Source organism: Mobula birostris, chromosome 7 (genome assembly GCF_030028105.1).
Source record: "Mobula birostris isolate sMobBir1 chromosome 7, sMobBir1.hap1, whole genome shotgun sequence".
Taxonomy (NCBI): domain Eukaryota; kingdom Metazoa; phylum Chordata; class Chondrichthyes; order Myliobatiformes; family Myliobatidae; genus Mobula; species Mobula birostris.
In genome coordinates this window covers 155,119,244-155,139,353 of record NC_092376.1, presented here as the reverse complement: position 1 = coordinate 155,139,353, position 20,110 = coordinate 155,119,244, and the positions used below count along the sequence as shown (strand labels likewise).

At 42.1% G+C, this 20,110-nt stretch overlaps 1 protein-coding gene across 4 annotated transcripts in view; it reads left to right on the top strand.

The window, feature by feature from the left end:
- The window catches only part of LOC140200520 (uncharacterized), a 147,923-nt gene that overhangs the window by 17,255 nt on the left and 110,558 nt on the right, over positions 1 to 20,110 (top strand). For all 4 annotated transcript variants that reach the window (XM_072263982.1, XM_072263981.1, XM_072263983.1 and 1 more), the window contains exon 3: positions 276 to 385. In XM_072263982.1, the coding sequence (XP_072120083.1) occupies positions 276 to 385 (110 nt within the window). The remainder of the gene's footprint in view (positions 1 to 275; positions 386 to 20,110) is intronic.

Here is a 20,110-nt window from a genome sequence, read left to right as displayed (position 1 = left end):
TTCCAGATTCCAACAATTCTCTCGGTGAAACAGTTCTTTCTCAGGTCCTCTCTAAACCCCTTACACTTTCCCCTGAGCCAGTGTCCGCTAAACTTCAATATTTGTCACGTTTGAAGAGGGTTGGGAGATGGATGCGACCATCCCATTCTCCATTTAGCACGATGAAATCCGGCAAGTACAAGTCTTTTTCCTCTTCACCGTCTAATTGGATATAAAGTAGTTTTCACCGTTTCCCAATGTACTTGGGCCCATTTTTTTCCCATTTTCTCTTGCAGCATGGAAACCATACCCTCTTGATGGAAAACCCCAGAACAGTCTTGCTGCAAAAGGTTTCCGGAGCGTAAGACCAAAATTCCTTGAATCTGTCAAGAAACCAACACTCCAGGTAAACTTGAAGTACTTCTATGTACTGTGAAATTTATCTTGTAATTATCTTGACAATAACATTAATTGTAATATAAAATACTTATTCATTCTCCATGGTGCCAGCTGGTCGCCTACATCCAGCTCATTCCCTATATCCAGCTAATCGGCATATGTGAGACTCGCTTAAACCAAACATTTAAAATGGGTTAATGCCAATGTTAAAATAGCATTGGGAATAGCTTTAAAGGAAAGTTTTTTGGATGAATACTAATAGATCAAATCCCTGTGAAGAGTTACACAGCTTGTACTATTTTCATTATTTTTTTTTCAATTTTAAATCATTTTATTAATTAGTATTGAAAATCAATAAAAAATACATTAAAATAATCAAGTCAACATGTCAATATGTACAATGAGAATTAAATCATCAAATAACTGATTAACAAAGCTAAACAATATATCAATAATAAGAAGTAAAATAAAATGTTAAAACTATTGTTTTTGGAAAAAAAGAAAGAAGGAAAAAAAGAACCCCTACTAACTAAAACAAAAGAAACCCCTACTAACAGGGAAAAAAAAGGGGGGGAAAAAACATTGGGAGCACAACTCCGGAGCTATACGCCATACAAGCTTCCATAAAAGAAAAACATCAATCTGCCAACTCAATTCCATTTAAACAAGAATCAGAAGGGAACCACCTTAATTAACTCAAATCAAATGATAGTTGCGAGCAAAAGAACCCCACCTTTTCTCAAAGTCAGATCGAGGATCAAACGTTCGACTTCTGATTTTCTCTAAACTAAGACATAACATCACCTGAGAGAACCATTGTATCAAAGTGGGAACAGAGGCATCTTTCCATTTCAATAAAATAGCCCTTCTGGCCAATAATATAACAAATGCAATTACATGTCGGTCTGATATAGAAATACCATGAATATATTGAGGGATTATACCGAACAAAACTGTCAATTTATTAGATTGCAAATTAATTTTTAAAGCTTTAGAAGTTGTAGAGAAAATAGATTTCCAAAACTATTTCAATACAGAACACGACCAAAACATATGTGTCAATGTAGCTGTCTCAGTTTTACATCTATCACACTATCAACATTAGGAAATATTTTAGACAGTTCTTTCCTTTGTCAAATAGTAATGATGTACAATTTTAAATTGAATTAAAGAGTGATTGGCACAAATCAAAGAAAAGTTAACAACTTCAAAATTCACAACCAATCCTCTGTTATCAAGGTCATGTTAAGCTCTCTTTTCTATTTCATTAAATATTATGATTTTCTTAGATATTTAATGTGCAGAATATGAATTTTAAACAATACAGAATAAATTGAGTTTACATTAACAGACTAGAATTATCTTGAGTCTGTACTTCTATCAGCATCACTGTTTTGTATTTGTACAGTTAATTTTGTTCCTGGAGCTTGAAGCGTTTGCCTATCATTTCTTGAACTCTTGTGTTTTATTTTTCATAACCTTGCCACTCCTGGCTTCTGTTGTCACTGCCCAGTGACAATGCAGCCAGTTATACTCTCTTCTAAATCAGGCTGGCATCTCTCCAGCTTCTGATATTCATGGATCATTCCAGTTTGATTATAACCTATGTCGCTTTTATAGGTTCTAATCTATGTAGCTATATTAGGAGTATGTTCCTATCCTCTCCCAGGCCTTCACACTCACTTAGTGAAGTAGCAGCCCAATCAAGACCATGTGGTTAGCAATCCTTTATCCTAGTAACATAGATTTATGTTACAGCTTTACTATAGAAAAACATCCCAAAGCACTTTACAGAGTTGTGGGAAAATAGGCAACAAGCCAAAGCAATAAAAATTCAGAAGGTTGTCCAAAGGATTACTCAAATAGTCGACAAAGAGAGGGGGATGATTGAAAAAGCAGTTAGAAATATAGAAACATAGAAAACCTACAGCACAATACAGGCCCTTTGGCCCACGATGCCGAGCATGTACTTATTTTAGAAATTACCTCGGGTTACCCATAGCCCTCTATTTTTCTAAGCACCACGTACATATCCAGGAGTCTCTTAAAAGACCCTATTGTACCCACCTCCACCACCGTCACTGGCAGCCCATTCCATGCACTCACCAACTTCTGCGTAAAAAACTTACCCCCGACATCTCCTTTGTACCTACATCCAAACACCTTAAAACTGTGCCCTTTCATGTTTGCCATTTCACCCCTGGCAAAAAGCCTCTAACTATCCACACGATCAATGCCTCTCATCAAATTATACATCTCTATCAGGTCAACTCTCATCCTCCATCCCTCCAAGAAGAAAAGGTCTAATTCAGTTATAGAAATTAGAAACTCAGGGTGATTATAAAAGATACTAGTGCCAGAAAGTTAAATTTTAGCCTCTCGGAGACAATATATCAACAAAAGCAGAGCAAAACCATGAAAATTCATGAATTACATGGGATATTTTGGGTGTCTTTTTTCTGTTTAGCAGAAGTGAAAGCTGAATTGGAGGCGATAATTGTATATAGCTATTATTGTTCATTCATGTAAGCCTTCCACTCATTCGGTATTTTTGCACATCAGCTACTTTAAATTAAACAATTAATCTACATAGGCATGGCCAAACTAAGAGCCACATCTTCAATTATCTGTTTGCTCATTTAATAAAGTGGCATCCCTCTAAGGATTGCTTCAAAGCAAAAGATCAAAAGATGATTCAAAGTTCAATGGAGTTCACCTAATGCAGGCATGTGTAACTTTTTTTTTTGTCCAATTACTAAAACATCATCTACTTACAGCCCTTTCCCTTCTCTGGCATAGTTCCATTTGGTCAGGTAGCAACTTCAGTGTAGACCACACAGTTACTGATCCTTTACATAGACACCTTAGATTTATATAACGTGTTTAATGTAATAAAAGACATTTAAGGCACAACATAGAGGCAGAAGGAAAGTAGGCAACATGCTGCCTGCCATGTTTTGAAATGGTAAGGCCGGTTAATGTAATTTGACACTTGGCAAGTATGGTGATGATGTCATCAGTCTGGGACAGGACAACACGCAATGTGAGGGAGCACAGAAGGGAGAATGAGAAATAAAGGCATGTTCAGAGCATAAAGTGTTGAGTCATGATATATGCACTATCTAATTACGTACTAAGATAGGTTGCAAATACACAACAGTGGTGACGAGGATACGGAATTTGAAAGTAAGTTTATCGTTAGTTGATAAGAATGGAGAAATCAGGGATCCAAAACTTCCAATGTTTTATGGAATCAGCAACACTAGGTCAGAGATGAACACGGTGTCTGAACTCCTTTGAACTTCATGCTGACGGTAAAGGACTGATAGTGGACAATAACGTAACAGATAAGACAAAACAAAGAAGCAGAGCACTACTTTTGCACCTTGCAGGACCAGATGTGCAGGATCTGTTCTCAACACTACCAAACATGGGACAAGTCACAGACTATGCAGCAGCAGTGGATGTGCTGAATGCTTACTTCGTTCCCCAGGTCAGCACTACATTTGCCCAGCAGCAGTTTAACCAGCTTGCCCAAAAACAAGGTGAGATCGTTCAACAGTTCTCTACTTGCTTTTCTAATTGACACAGACAACCAAATCAAGGAAGCCATATTGGAAAATGTAACTCGGTCTCCGTGCGGGGAAAGCTACTGGAGAATATGCAGGGTCTAACACTTGCCCGCACACTGGAAATAGTGGCACAATGTGATAAAGTAGAGGAACAGTTGTCAGCCTTGTCACTTCAAGTGAGCCAGCCAGAGCCTGTACACAGTGTTTCACACCGTGAGGACACAACAATTGGCAAAAAGACAGACCATTAATACAAGTGAAAGGAAATGCTACAGATGTGGAAATTCAGATCACCTGAGTAGAGATCCAACGTGCCCAGTTCATGGAAAGACATGCAGAAAATGCACTGGAAATGACCACTTTGCAAAATTGTACCGGACAAAAGGATTAATGACACAAAAGTGAACAATGGTGAGCATGAACAGAAGGAATTTGCATTTGTTGTTAATGGGACAGAGTCATCTGAAAAAATTACTTTTAGTGTAGTGGGTATAAATCTGTACATGTTAGTAGATTCAGGAGCCAGAAGTAATACACTGGGTGAAACGGTGTGGGGAAAACTTAAGTCAAAGAAGTGCCATTCATATGTTCCAAAGCAGAAGAGAAAGCTGTCCCCATATTCATCTAGCACTTCACTGGAGGTTAAGGGGGTGTTTGAATGTGAAATAAGTATTGGAATTAGAACAGACCAGGCAGAGTTCATTGTGATAAACAACAATGGTGAACCACTCCTGGGTAGAGAAAACAGCTACAAAACTGAGTGTGTTAAAGATTAGAGAAAATATGTCAGCAGTGACAGAGATTAAAGAGTCAGTTAAGTTGCAGTAAGCAAAAGTGTTTGAAGGAGTAGGAATGTTGAACACTGAGCAGATCAGTTTGTACATTGATCCAAAGGTAAAGTCTGTGATATTCAGATGCACACCTTACAACTTAAGGGAGGCTGTCGAGAGAAAAATTGAACACTAAAGAAAATGTTCATTATCAAGAAAGTTGAAGGCCCAACTCCTTGGGAAACCCAACAGTAATTTAACCAAAACCTGACAAGAATGTGCCTAGATATAAGAAGGGCAAATGAAGCAATTGTGAGGGAGAGATATCCCATTCCAACTGTAGACGAGATACTACAGGGTATGAATGAAGCTGCCATGTTTATCAAACTAGATTTGAAATGGCGCTATGACCAGCTAGAACTTACTCCAGAATCTAGAGAGATAATCACACTTGCTGTGCATAAAGGGGTGTATAGGTACAAGAGGCTGATATTTGTTGTGTCATCAGCCAGTGAGCAGTACCAGCATGAGATAGCAAATGCTTTAGCTGGAATCGAAGGAGTTGAGAACACCTCAGATGATGTGATTGTACATGCGCCGAACCAAAAACTGCATGATGAGAGACTGCATGCTTAAAGAGACTTGCAGAGTATGGATTGACACTGAACCTGAACAAATGTTAGTTCAACATTGACAGATTAGTTTTCATGGGAATTCTCTTGTCACAGAAAAGCATCAGACCAAATGAGGAGAGAGTGTGAGCAATAACGGAGGCTTGTGAACCACAAACCACTACAGAAGTGAGGAGTTCAATATGTCTTGTTGGCTACAGCAGCAGATTCATACCACAGTTTGCAACTTCATCAGAACCACTGAGAAAATTGTCCAGGAAGGACACCCAGTTCAAGTTCGGAGAAGAACAGAAACAAACATTCAAAGCTCTAAAAGAGGAGCTAGCAAGAGCAGATACATTGGCCTATTTTGATAAAGATGCACCAATTAAAGTAATAGCAGATGCCAGCCCAGTCGGACTGGGGGCTGTACTCATACAGAAACAAAATGAAGAAATGGTACCTGTCTCCTACGTGAGCTGTAGTCCAACAGACTGTGAACAAAAATACTCACGAACAGAGCAGGAAGCATTAGCACTAGTATAGACCTGTGAAAGACTTCATCCTTATTTGTATGGGAGAAAATTTGACTTGATCACAGATCATAAACCTTTGGAGATGATTTACAGTCCAAGGTCTAAACCATGTGCATGCATAGAGCGATGGGTCTTGAGCCTTCAACCATATGATTACAGAGTCATACACATGCCAGGAAAACAGAACATTGCAGACTCACTGTCAAGGCAACTCTCTATAGTTAGGGGGTCAGACAGGCAATTATGTGGACGCAGGAAAGAAATTCAGATGGTAGTTTGCCTCCCAGATGCCAGGGTCCGGGATGTTTCAGATCGTGTCCACGATATCCTGCAGTGGGAGGGAGAACAGTTCTGCCTTTAATACCATCATTCCAAATAAACCGATTCCTATGCTCCGGAACCTGGGCCTTAGCACTCAGATCTGCAGCTAGATCTTCAACTTCGTCACAGACAGGAACCAGGCTGGAAAAATAAGGGAAAAGCTCTCCTCTACAATCACTCTGAGCACTGGTGCCCCACAAGGCTGTGTACTCAGCCCCCTGCTGTACTCACTGTACACCCACGATTGTGTAGCCAAGCTTCCATCGAACTCAATATATAAGTTTGCTGATGACACAACAATTGTAGGCCGTATCTCGGGTAATGATGAGTTTGAGTACAGAGAGGAAATTAAGAACCTGGTGGCATAGTGAGAAGACAATATCCTATCCCTCAAAGTCAGCAAGATAAAAGAATTGGTTGTTGACTTCAGAAAGAGTAGCGGACCGCACGACCCAATTTACGTCGGTGGTGCGCAAGTGGAACAGGCCAAAAGCTTTAAGTTCCTCAGGGTCAATATCACAAATGACCTGATTTGGTCCAACCAAGCAGAGTTCACTGCCAAGAATGCCCAACAGTGCCTATACTTCCTGAGAAAACTAAAGAAATTTGGCCTGTCCCCTAAAACCCTCACTAATTTTTATAGATGCACTGTAGAAAGCATTCTTCTAGGGTGCTTCACAACCTGGTATGGAAGTTGTTCCTGTCCAAGACCGAAAGAAGCTGCAGAAGATCGTCAATACGGCGCAGCACATCACACAAACCAATCTTCCGTCCTTGGACTCACTTTACACCGCACGCTGTTGCAGCAGTACTGCCAGGATAATCAAGGACACGACCCACCCAGCCAACACACTTTCCGTCCCTCTACCCTCTGGGAGAAGCCTCAGGAGCTTGAAGACTCGTACGGCCAGATTTGGGAACAGCTTCTTTCCAACTGTGATAAGACTGCTGAACGGATCCTGACCCAGATCTGGGCCGTACCCTCCAAATATCCGGACCTGCCTCTCGGTTTTTTTGCATTACCTTACTTTGCATTTCTCTATTTTCTATTTATGATTTATAATTTAAATTTTTAATATTTACTAATTTTAACTATTTTTAATATTTTTTAATATTTAATCTTTGTAATCCAGGGAGTGTGAAGCACAGAATCAAATATCACTGTGATGATTGTACATTCTAGTACAAATTGTTTGGCGACAATAAAGTATGAAGTAAAGTATAAAGTATAAAATACATATAGGTACCAATGACATAGGTAGGAAAAGGGAAGAGGTCCTGAAAACAGACTGCAGGGAGTTAGAACATAGAACATAGAATAGTACAGCACAGTACAGGCCCTTCGGCCCACAATGTTGTGCCGACCCTCAAACCCTGCCTCCCATATAAGCCCCCACCTTAAATTCCTCCATATACCTGTCTAGTAGTCTCTTAAACTCCACTAGTGTATCTGCCTCCACCACTGACTTAGGCAGTGCATTCCACACACCAACCACTCTCTGAGTAAAAAACCTTCCTCTAATATCCCCCTTCAACTTCCCACCCTTTACCTTAAAGCCATGTCCTCTTGTATTGAGCAGTGGTGCCCTGGGGAAGAGGCACTGGCTATCCACTCTATCTATTCCTCTTATTATCTTGTACACCTCTATCATGTCTCCTCTCATCCTCCTTCTCTCCAAAGAGTAAAGCCCTAGCTCCCTTAATCTCTGATCATAATGCATACTTTCTAAACCAGGCAGCATCCTGGTAAATCTCCCCTGTACCCTTTCCAATGCTTCCACATCCTTCCTATAGTGAGGTGACCAGAACTGGACACAGTACTCCAAGTGTGGCCTAACCAGAGTTTTATAGAGCTGCATCATTACATCACGACTCTTAAACTCTATCCCTCGACTTATGAAAGCTAACACCCCATAAGCTTTCTTAACTACCCTATCCACCTGTGAGGCAACTTTCAGGGATCTGTGGACATGTACCCCGAGGTCCCTCTGCTCCTCCACACCACCACCCTCTGCCTTCTGCAGGCAAGCCAATTCTGAATCCACCTGGCCAAACTTCCCTGGATCCCATGCCTTCTAACTTTCTGAATAAGCCTACTGTGTGGAACCTTGTCGAATGCCTTACTAAAATCCATGTAGATCACATCCACTGCACTACCCTCATGTATATGCCTGGTCACCTCCTCAAAGAACTCTGTCAGGCTTGTTAGACACGATCTGCCCTTCACAAAGCCATGCTGACTGTTCCTGATCAGACCATGATTCTCTAAATGCTCATAGATCCTATCTCTAGGAATTTTTTCCAACAGCTTTCCTACCACAGACGTAAGGCTCACTGGTCTATAATTACCCGGACTATCCCTACTACCTTTCTTGAACAAGGGAACAACATTCACCTCCCTCCAATCCTCCGGTACCATTCCCGTGGACAACAAGGACATAAAGATCCTAGCCAGAGGCTCAGCAATCTCTTCTCTTGCCTCGTGGTGCAGCCTGGGGAATACTCCGTCAGGCCCTGGGGACTTATCTGTCCTAATGTATTTTAACAACTCCAACACCTCCTCTCCCTTAATATCAACATGCTCCAGAACATCAACCTCACTCATATTGTCCTCACCATCATCAAGTTCCCTCTCATTGGTGAATACCGAAGAGAAGTATTCATTGAGGACCTCGCTCACTTCCACAGCCTCCAGGCACATCTTCCCACCTTTATTTCTAATCGGTCCTACCTTCACTCCTGTCATCCTTTTGTTCTTCACATAATTGAAGAATGCCTTGGGGTTTTCCTTTACCCTACTCGCCAAGGCCTTCTCATGCCCCCTTTTTGCTCTTCTCAGCCCCTTCTTAAGTTCCTTTCTTGCTTCCTTATATTCTTCAATAGACCCATCTGATCGTTGCTTCCTAAACCTCATGTATGCTGCCTTCTTCCACCTGACTAGATTTTCCACCTTACTTGTCACCCATGGTTCCTTCACCCTACCATTCTTTATCCTCCTCACCGGGACAAATTTATCCCTACCATCCCACAAGAGATCTCTAAACATTGACCACATGTCCATAGTACATTTCCCTGCAAAAACATCATCCCAATTCACACCCGCAAGTTCTAGCCTCATAGCCTCATAATTTGCCTTTCCCCAATTAAAAATTTTCCTGTCCTCTCTGATTCTATCCTTTTCCATGATAATGCTAAAGGCCAGGGAGCGGTGGTCACTATCCCCCAGATGCTCACCCACTGAATGATTTGTGACCTGACCCGGTTCGTTACCTAGTACTAGATCTAGTATAGCATTCCCGCTGGTCGGCCTGTCCACATACTGTGACAGGAATCCGTCCTGGACACACTTAACAAACTCTGCCCCATCTAAACCCTTGGAACGAATCAGGTGCCAATCAATATTAGGGAAGTTAAAGTCACCCATGATAACAACCCTGTTATTTTTGCGCCCTTCCAAAATCTGCCTCCCAATCTGCTCCTCTGTATCTCTGCTGCTACCAGGGGGCCTATGGAATACCCCCAATAGAGTAACTGTTTCCTTCCTGTTCCTGACTTCCACCCATACTGACTCAAAAGAGGATCCTGCTACATTACCCACCCTTTCTCTGGCTGTAATGGTATCCCTGACCAGTAATGCCACCCCTCCTCCCCTTTTTCCGCCCTCTTTATCCCTTTTAAAGCACTGAAATCCAGGAATATTGAGAATCCATTCCTGCCCTAGTACCAGCCAGGTCTCTGTAATGGCCACTTCATCATAATTCCATGTATGTATCCAAGCTCTCAGTTCATCATCTTTGTTCCTGATGCTTCTTGCATTGAGGTACACACATTTCAGCCCTTCTACCCTACTGTCTTTACACTGTTTATTCTGCTTCTCTTTCCTCAAAGCCTCTCTGTATGTTAGATCTGGCTTTACTCCATGCACTTCTTTGACTGCTCTATCGCTCTGGGTCCTATCCCCCTCGCAAATTAGTTTAAACCCTCCCAAACCATGCTAGCAAACCTACCTGAAAGGATATTGCTCTCCCTCGAGTTCAGGTGCAACCCATCCAATCTGTACAGGTTCCACCTTCCCCAGAAGAGATCCCAATGATCTAAAAATCTAAAACCCTGCACCAACTCCTCAGCCACGCGTTCAACTGCCATCTCCTCCAATTCTTACTATCACTGTCACGTAACACTGGCAGCAATCCTGAGAACGCTACCCTTGAGGTCTTTTTCTTCAACCTTCTGCCTAGTTCCCGAAACTCACACTTCAGGACCTCATCCCCCCTCCTGCCTATGTCGTTGGTCCCAACATGTATCACAACTTCTGGTTGCTTTCCCTCTCGTACCAGGATGTTGTGCACCCGGTCAGAGACATCCTGGACCCTGGCACCTGGGAGGCAAACAAACCATGCGGGTATCCTTCTCACGTCCACAAAATCTCCTGTCTGCTCCCCTGAGTATAGAGTCTCCAATGATGAAAGCTCTCCTCTTCTCTGTCCCACCCTTCTGCACCACAGGGTCAGACTCAGTGCCGGAGGCTCTGCCACCATGGCTCACACCTGGTCGGTTGTCCCCGCCAACAGTATCCAGGACGGTAAACTTATTATTCAGGGAAATGGCTACAGGGGTGCTCTGCACTACCTGTTTGCTCACCTTTGCTTTCCCCCCTCTGACTGTCACCCAACAACCTGCTTCCGACAGCCTAGGTGTGACTACCTCCCTGTAGCTTTCATCTATGACTGCCTAATTCTCCCTTATGAGTCGAAGGTCATCCAGCTGCTGCTCCAGATTCCTTACACGGTCTTCCAGATCGCCCAGCCGGATGCACTTCTGGCAGATGTGACTCTGCGGGAGAGGGGAGTTCCCTCACGACTGCCACATCTCACATGAGAGGCACATCACCATCTCAGGAGACATTGTAAAAACTAACTGTGAGCTAGCTTGTCTTCCTCCTCTTCTTGTCGAAGCCTCTCGAGTCAAAGCCTCAAAGCTCCACTCCTTCACTGGCCCACTCACTCACTGGCTGCTTTCCACTGGCCGCTTTGCTTGAGCTATCCCTCTATTTATCTATTTGAGCATTTCGAAATGTTTGGTCACCTGACCTCGACTGCCCAATCAGCTGCTTTCTGCTGAGTCTTTTAGGAACGAAGTTGAGAAGCAGGGCTGCAAAGGTAGTAATCTTGGGATTACTTCCTGTGCCATGTGACAGTGAGGATCAGAATAGAATGAGGTGGAGGATAAATGTGTGGCTGGAGGATTGGAGCAGGGGGCAGGGATTCAGATTTCTGGATCATTGGGACCTCTTTTGAGGCAGGTGTGACCTGTACAAAAAGGACGGATTGCCCTTGAATCCCAGGGGGACCAACATCCTGGTAGGGAGGTTTGCTAAGGCTACTGGGGAGAGTATAAACTAGAATTGTTGGGGAGTGGGAACCGAACTGAAGAGACTGGGAAAAAGGTGGTTGGCTCACAGATAGAGAAAGCTTGGAGACAGCATGTGAGGGAAGATAGGCAGATGATAAAGAAGGGAAGCGTTCAGACTGACGGTTTGAGATGTGTCTCTTTTAACGCAATGAGTATTGTGAACAAAGTGGATGAGCTTAGAGCGTGGATCAGTACTTGGAGCTATTATGTTGTGGCCGTTACAGAGACTTGGATGGCTTAGGGGCACAAATGGTTTCTTCAAGCGTCGGGCTTTAGAGGTTTCAGAAAGGACAGGGAGGGACGCAAAAAGGTGGGGGCATGGCACTGTTGATCAGAGATACTGTCTCCTCTGCAGAAAAGGAGGAAGTCATGGAGGAGATTGCTGAGCCTTTGGCAATGATCTTTGCATCATCAATGAGGACGGGAGAGGTTTCGGAGGATTGGAGGGTTGCGGATGTTGTTCCCTTATTCAAGAAAGTCAGTAGAGATAGCCCAGGAAATTATAGACCAGTGAGTCTTACTTCAGTGATTGGTAAGTTGATGGAAAAGATCCTGAGAGGCAGGATTTATGAACATTTGGAGAGGTATAATATGATTAGGAATAGTCAGCATTGCTTTGTCAAGGGCAAGTCATGCCTTGCAAGCCTGACTGAATTTTCTGACGATGTGACTGAATACATTGATGAAGGAAGAGCAGTAGATGTCGTGTATATGGATTTCAGCAAGGCATTTGTAAGGTACCCCATGCAAGGCTTATTGAGAAAGTAAGGAAGCATGGTTTCCAAGGGGACCTTGCTTTGTGGATCCAGAACTGGCTTGCCCACAGAAGGCAAAGAGTGGTCGTAGACGGGCCGTATTCTGCATGGAAGTCGGTCACCAGTGGTGTGCCTCAGGGGTCTGTTCTGGGACCCTTACTCTTTGTGATTTTTATAAATGACCTAGATGATGAAGTGGAGGGATGGGTTAGTTGTGTACATACATCTATTGATGCTTCTGGGCACATCTTCAGTGATGTTCCTGGAATCATCGGGTGTTTCGGGTCTTTCAACATCATACAACCTCCTCCAGGTGACCCAGCCGGGGCTGATCAGACCCCAGCTTGTGTCCAGATGTCTAGCTACTCATGGCTCCATGGCTCCCCTCTTTTGAGCCACGGCCATCTTGAGGCCCTCTCTGCTGCATCGGTGGTACTGCGGATGGCTCTCCTCTTCCTCTCTCCCTCGATGCTGAAAATTTGCTGATGACACAAAGGTTGAAGGTGTTGTGGATAGTGTGGAGGGCTGTCAGAGGTTACAAACTGGACTGAGAAGTGGCAGATGGAGTTCAACCCAGATAAGTGTGAGGTGGTTCCTTTTGGTAGGTCAAATATGATGGCAGAATATAGTATTAATGGTAAGACTCTTGGCAGTGTGGAGGATCAGAGGGATCTTGGGGTCCGAGTCCATAGGGCGATCAAAGCAGCTGCGCAGGTTGACTCTGTGGTTAAGAAGGCATACGGTGTATTGGCCTTCATCAATCGTGGAATTGAATTTTGGAGCCAAGATGTAATGTTGCAGAAATATAGGACTCTGGTTGGACCCCACTTGCAGTACTGTGCTCAGTTCTGGTCACCTCACTACAGGAAGTATGTGGAAACCATAGAAAGGGTGCAGGGGAGATTTACAAGGATGTTGCCTGGATTGGGGAGAATGCCTTATGAAAACAGGTTGAGTGAACTCGGCCTTTTCTCCTTGGAGCGACAGAGGATGAGAGGTGTCCTGATAGAGGTGTATAAGATGATGAGAGGCATTGATCATGTGGATACTCAGAGGCTTTTTCCCAGGGTTGAACTGTCTGCCACAAGAGGGCACAGGTTTAAGGTAACGCACATCAAAGTTGCTGGTGAACGCAGCAGGCCAGGCAGCATCTGTAGGAAGAGGTGCAGTCGACGTTCGCCAGTTAGTCCTGACGAAGTGTCTCGGCCTGAAACGTCGACTGCACCTCTTCCTACAGATGCTGCCTGGCCTGCTGCATTCACCAGCAACTTTGATGTGTGTTGCTTGAATTTCCAGTGTCTGCAGAATTCCTGTTGTTTACAGGTTTAAGATGCTTGGGTGTAGGTACAGAGGAGATGTCAGGGGTAAGTTTTTTTGTAGAGAGTGTTGAGTGCATGGAATGGGCTGCCGGCAGCAGTGGTGGAGGCAGATACAATAGGGTCTTTTAAGAGACTTTTGGATAGGTACATGGAGCTCAGAAAATTAGAGGGCTATGGGTAACCCTAGTAATTTCTAAGGTAGGGACATGTTCAGCACAACTTTGTGGGCAGAAGGGCCTATATTGTGCTCTAGGTTTTCTATGTTTCGTTACTGGGAGAGACTGCTCAAAAAGAGAGACACAAACATGATTCAAAGGAATATGTCTGGTTCATAGCTGTGAGCGCTATGCCTAAAGCCCTGATAACACGAAAAATGGAGAGCGTCAGCCACAGATCCAGAGCTGCAGGAGGTGCATAAAGCCATCATGAATAGACACTTTGAGAACTGTAAGGCATATGTGCCCATTGCAAGTGAGCTGTGTGTAGTGGGTCATCTTACCCTCAGAGAGACAAGGGTTGTGTTACCTAAATCCTTGTACACACGGGCACTCACCCTAGCTCATGAAAGACACCTTGGAATAGTTGGTGCAAAACCTGGAATGGATAAAGCAGCTGAGAAATACTGCAAAACTTGTCATGGCTGTCAAACTGTATCTAGCCCCATCTTTTCCGAACCACTAAAACTGACACCATTACCAGATGGTCCTTGGCAGGCGGTAGCTGTTGATTTGCTTGGACCATTACCAACAAACCATTCCATTCTAGTAGTAGTCAATTACTACAGCCAATTTTATATGACATTTTGACCACTATAACTGCAGAAAGAGTTATTGACAGTCCGGAGAACATTTTTGGTACACATGGACTGCCCATATCTATCAGATCAGATAATAGACCTCAATTCAGATTTGAATAGTTCAAGGAATATTGTGAGGGTAATGGCATCAAACACCTGGGAACAACACCAAAGTGAGCTCAGGCAAATGGTGAAGTGGAGAATCAAAATGCATCACTGGTGAAAAGGATTAGGATTGCTCAAGCAGAAGGACTTGGCTGGAAACTTGAACTGAGAAAGTATGCATCTGTGTACAGATGTGTGGAACATGCCAAACAGGGAAAAGTCCTGCCAGACTTCTCTACAAATGCAAAATGAGGGGATGAGGGGAAAGTTACCAGACATCAAGGAGATACACACAGCGGAACTGGAGGTATGGGACGTAGAACAAAGAGGAAAGTACAAGCTGTATGCGGACAATCACAGAGGAGCACAAGAGTCTATGCAGAAGTTGGGGACACTGTGCTTATCCGGCAGGGAAAAGTGGACAAATTCCATCCACATTTCAACAGAACACCTCACGGGCTGGTGAGGAAAACAAGGAATCAAGTGGTAGTTGTATCTCCAGCTGAAGTGGAGTATGCAAGGAACACCATACATGTAAAACGTTCAACACAAAAGAGACTTTTGACGTAATTCAGGAAATTCAAGGATTTGACAATGAGGTACAAGGACAGGAGAACAATATGATGGACGGTTACAGACAAGCTCAGGTTCACAGTGAGCAAAAGCCATTACCAGACATTGAAAGCAAAGAGAAACTGGTAGAGAGACCTCAAAGGGTGAGAAAACAGCCTCTGGAGTTTAATGAATTTGTGTTGAAGCAGGGCTTTAAGTTGTGCCTTTTGAAACAATGAAAACTGTTGTAAGTTGAAAATGAAGTTTTCAGTTCCAGAGTTATCAATAAGTTGAAACAGAAAATGTGTTGGTTATAGTCATGCATATCAGAGAATATCTGTTGAATTGTAATGGTTAAATCTGTGGGTTAAATGTGTTCTGAAATATTGAAGTTCATTCCTCAGGAATTGAGGGATGTAGTTTATTGAAATGGTAAAGTCTGTTAATGTAGTTTGACACTTGTAATGTACGGTGATGACGTCATCAGTCTTGGACAGAACAACATGTGATGTGAAGGAGTATGAAAGTGAGAATGAGAAACAAAGACACATTGAGAGCATGAAGCATTGAGTCATGACATATGCACTATCTAATTAAGTACTAAGATAGGTTGCAAATAACATGTAACACTTGCTTCGCCTAGCGGCTTAATATAGGGGGTGATGACCCCCTGCCGGCCAAACCTAAGAAATCTCGTTTGGGTGGATTATGCGCGATGTATCCCCTGTTACAAAGCAGTACCCGAAATAACAAACAGTACACAATATGTGATTAAACAATTAAGCTTTATAACTGCAAACACGAAATCGGCAGATACTGGAATTTCAAGCAACACACATAAAAATTGCTGATGAACGCAGCAGGCCAGGCAGCACCTATAGGAAGAGGTACAGTCGACGTTTCGGGCCGAGACCCTTTGTCAGGACTAACTGAAAGAAGAGATAGTAAGAAATTTGAAAGTGGGTGGGGGAGGGGGAGATCTGAAATACTAGGAGAAGACAGGAGGGGGAAGGGATGGAGTTAAGAGCTGGAAAGTTGATTGGCAAAAGGGATATGAGAGGATCATGGGATGGGAGGCCTAGAGAGAAAGAAAAAGGGAGGGGGGAAGCCCAGAGGATGGGCAAGGAGTATAGTGAGAGGGACAGAGGGAGAAAAATAGGGGGGGGGGGGAGAGGAGGGAGAGAGAATAAATAAATAAATAAATAAATAACAAATAAATAGATTGATTAATTAAAAAAATAAATAAATAATGGATGGGGTACGAAGGGGAGGTGGGGCATTAAGTTAGAGAAGTCAAGGTTCATGCCATCAGGTTGGAGGCTACCCAGACAGAATATAAGGTGTTGTTCCTCCAACCTGAGTGTGGCTTTATAACTCTTACTTTGACTACATGGTTAGTAGAGAAACAAAATATAAAAGAAAAAAGGGCCCAAATCTTATTAAACTGTCTGTGCACACTAAGTTGGAGCTCACTGTTTCCCCTTCGCTGATCCTCCTTCGATCGTCACTGCCCTTCAGACCCTCGCTCCGAGTCCACCCCATCCGGTGGACTACCAAATCACTCCATGCAAGTCTTCTCTCTTCATCTCCCTCTCTCACTCTGGCAAAAGCCTGCGAAAGCGACTGCTTCCAGAATCACAAGACACAGGGACACATATCTTGTATTGGCTTCATGCATCCCGTTATCTCCAGCAATAACCCAAACATTGCTGCTACAGAGAAACCATTACCTCAGCAGTGAACATTACAAAGAAGCCATTGCATTAGCAGTGAAACCTTACAGCGTGTTACATACACAACACTGCCTTTCTAAAATAATCATGATAATCCTACATTGAAGATGAGAAAAATATTTCATCCATAATCAAGAATCATTTCACAGTCAAGATGGCATCTGTGTACAATGCTCACATAGTTGACATCTTTTGGATAAACCATGAAACCATATATTTCACTTCTTTTATGTCTTTTACATTTGTTTTTCATCTTGAATGCGATTCTGGAACAGTTCAAGCCTGTGATTTGCTGCTTGGAGATTGTTTGGGTCTTCAGCGCTTAGCAGTCTCTGAGAGAATTCCAGAAAGTTGTGGAGCATGTGCGAATTTCATGACGAGAAGGCTGCAGATGGGGTACAAGACAATCTTTGACTCCATTTCATCGATTAAAGCTTCCATTGTTTGCCAATTAAAGTGACGAGGGAGGTTGAAACATAGAGGCCAATGTGGAAGGTGAACACTAGCTGCCTGCCTTTTGATCACCGGTGGATTCACTCTTCTGCTGGAGACAGGAAACTGCCTTTTGATCACTGGTGGGTTCACTCTACTGCTGGAAACAAGAGATTGCCTTTTGATCACTGGTGGAATCACCCTGTTGCTGGAGAGGGAAAAGGCTGCCTTTTTGCCTGGAGAGCATTATCCAGGTTTTCTACATTTTGGATATGAACTTGGACAATAGACTTTTCTGTGTTTATTCCCTGATTTTTCTTGTTTTTTTAATGTAGGGGAGGGGGATTTGAGGGTTGATGTGCCTGTTCCATTTTTGTTCATATTTTTTGTGGGGAGCAGGGATTTGGGGGATGATGATTGTGCCACCATTCTATTTTTCTTTCTTGATTCTGTGGCTATCCGGAGCAGAAGAATTTCAGAGTTGTATACTTTGATAATAAATGAAACCTTAGAAATCACTAGCTACATTTAAAATTTCCTCCAGCATATTTCCACCATAATTTCTCTTATTGTAACTTGGATTAAACATTCTGCTTTGAGGCCAATAATTCTCTCAATTTCAGCATCAACATCAAAGCATGGGATTAATTCTGGAACTTTCTAGGAGGCGCTCATGGAGTAAGGTACACTTTGGCTTTGCTCCATTCCTTTTACTATTTTTTTTACCCATAACCACCCTTATTCATTTTGTTTAAACCTACACTAAAGGGTTTATCTACAGTTTTTTTTTGAACTTTGATTTTAAGTTGTTGGAAATGGGAACTCTCAGATGAAGAGACATTAAAAACAGCAAAGATTCCAACGGTAACGAAAGAAAAAATGGAGACCCTAAATCATCTACAGATATCCTATTAACTTCTGACACAATTTCGAACCTTCCAGATGAAAAATTCAACTGTCAAGATGAAAAATTTAACCACAGATTTTCAGTGATGGAAGGAGTTTTAAAGACGGTTGAAGATAATCTTAGGTCATTTTTTTGAACAACAACAAACGAGAATCTCAGAACTCGATGAAGCTGCTCGGCGAAGGGATTGAAAGATTGAAACCTTGGAGCAAAATTTATCTTTGACATCTCATATGTTGGAATGTTATAAATCCAAGATTATCGACCTTCAAAATTGCTCCCTGAGACAGAATTTGCGGATAATCAGACTTACCGAAGGCGTTGAGAAGGGGGATCCAGTTAAATTCTTTTCTCAATTCTCAACGGACGTGTTTGGACCGGAAGTTTTGGATACCCCTCCATTAATTGACTGGGCCCACCGTATTCCTTTCGCCAAACCAACCGTAGGTTCTAAACCAAGAGTTGTTATTATTCGGTTTCATTACGTTCACATCAAGGATCGTCTGATACCAGCTGCTCGAAGAAGAGGAATGATTGAGTTTCAAAGTTTCAGATTTTGTTTGGTTGAGGACTTCAGTCCCAAAGTTTTAAGGGAATGGATGGCTTTTAAACCAATGTCTTTAGATTTTTTTCAGAAAGTTTTCAAACCAGCTCTCCTTTACCCAGCTCGTCTGAGAGTTGTCCTTCCTGATAATTCTCACCGTCTCTTTAAATCCTCGATCAAAGCTCAAAAATTTCTCGATGATCTGAAATTGCCTACTAAGATCCACTTATTTTATTGCTTTTTCTTTCATTTTTGTTCCTATTTTTTTTTGTTAGTAATAGATTTACAGATTTGGATCTTTGATAATCTAAGGGCTTAGGTTCTTGGTCTGTAGTGTAGGTATTTTTTATACACTTTTCGATTAAAGTATTTCTTTCTTAATGACTCTGTCCATTTTTCTTTAATTTCTATTTTTATTCTTACTTTCTCTGCTTTTGAAGGTAATTAAGTAGAAGACTCGGAGCTTAATTTTTTTTTTGAAAGGTTTGGGGAAGTATGTGGTTCTTTTTGTCTATTTACATTTCAAGATGGTGTTTATTCCTTTCTTCCCCTACGCTGTTTTTTCTATATTGTTGCGTCATTTTCTTATTGTTTCAATTTGAAAAGTACTAACAATATTAACTGATGCTTGTTTTTTTTTAAAAAGACTAATAAGATGATATATTGTCCTATGCTTTCAATAACTGTAGCTTTCATTTATTTAGATTAATCTTTGGGGTGTTTTTTTTCATATAATCTTTTGGTCTGCCTTTTAGAAAGATGTGGTTAGATTTAGTGTTAGCTTACTTTTTGACTTCTCTTTGCCTTTTTTCTGGGTCTTTATGGGTGGGTGGTGGGGTTCTTTCTATTTTTAGTCTAGTTTTTTCAAACGGGCTAACTTGCAACTACAAATATGTCGTAACTTCCAGTTCCTCTTCAAACCCTTTTTCCCTCATCTGGAGTCATGAGCTTGTACTCTGGTTAACCCTTTACATACCAAATGGTTAACTTTAGTAATATGCACAAGATTATTAACTTTGTTTTGTGGAATACAAACAGTTTAAACCACCCGATTAAACAGAATTTTTTAAATGTATTCCACAGAATGAACGCTCACATTATTTTTGCACAAGAAACTCACATGAGGAGTGAGGATAATCAGTTTTTTTTAGGTTTTGGCGGGGTCAACAATATCATTCGAACTCAAATCTCAAAGTAAAAAGAGTTTCAATTTTCATAGATTCTTCAGTATCATTTGTTCATTACGAAACTATTTCAGACCTAAATGGTAGATTTTTGTTAAATATCAGTTTACTTTTTAATAAAAAGGTTGATATGGTGAATGTTTATGCTCCAAATATTGACCATCCTCAATTTTTAAGTATTTG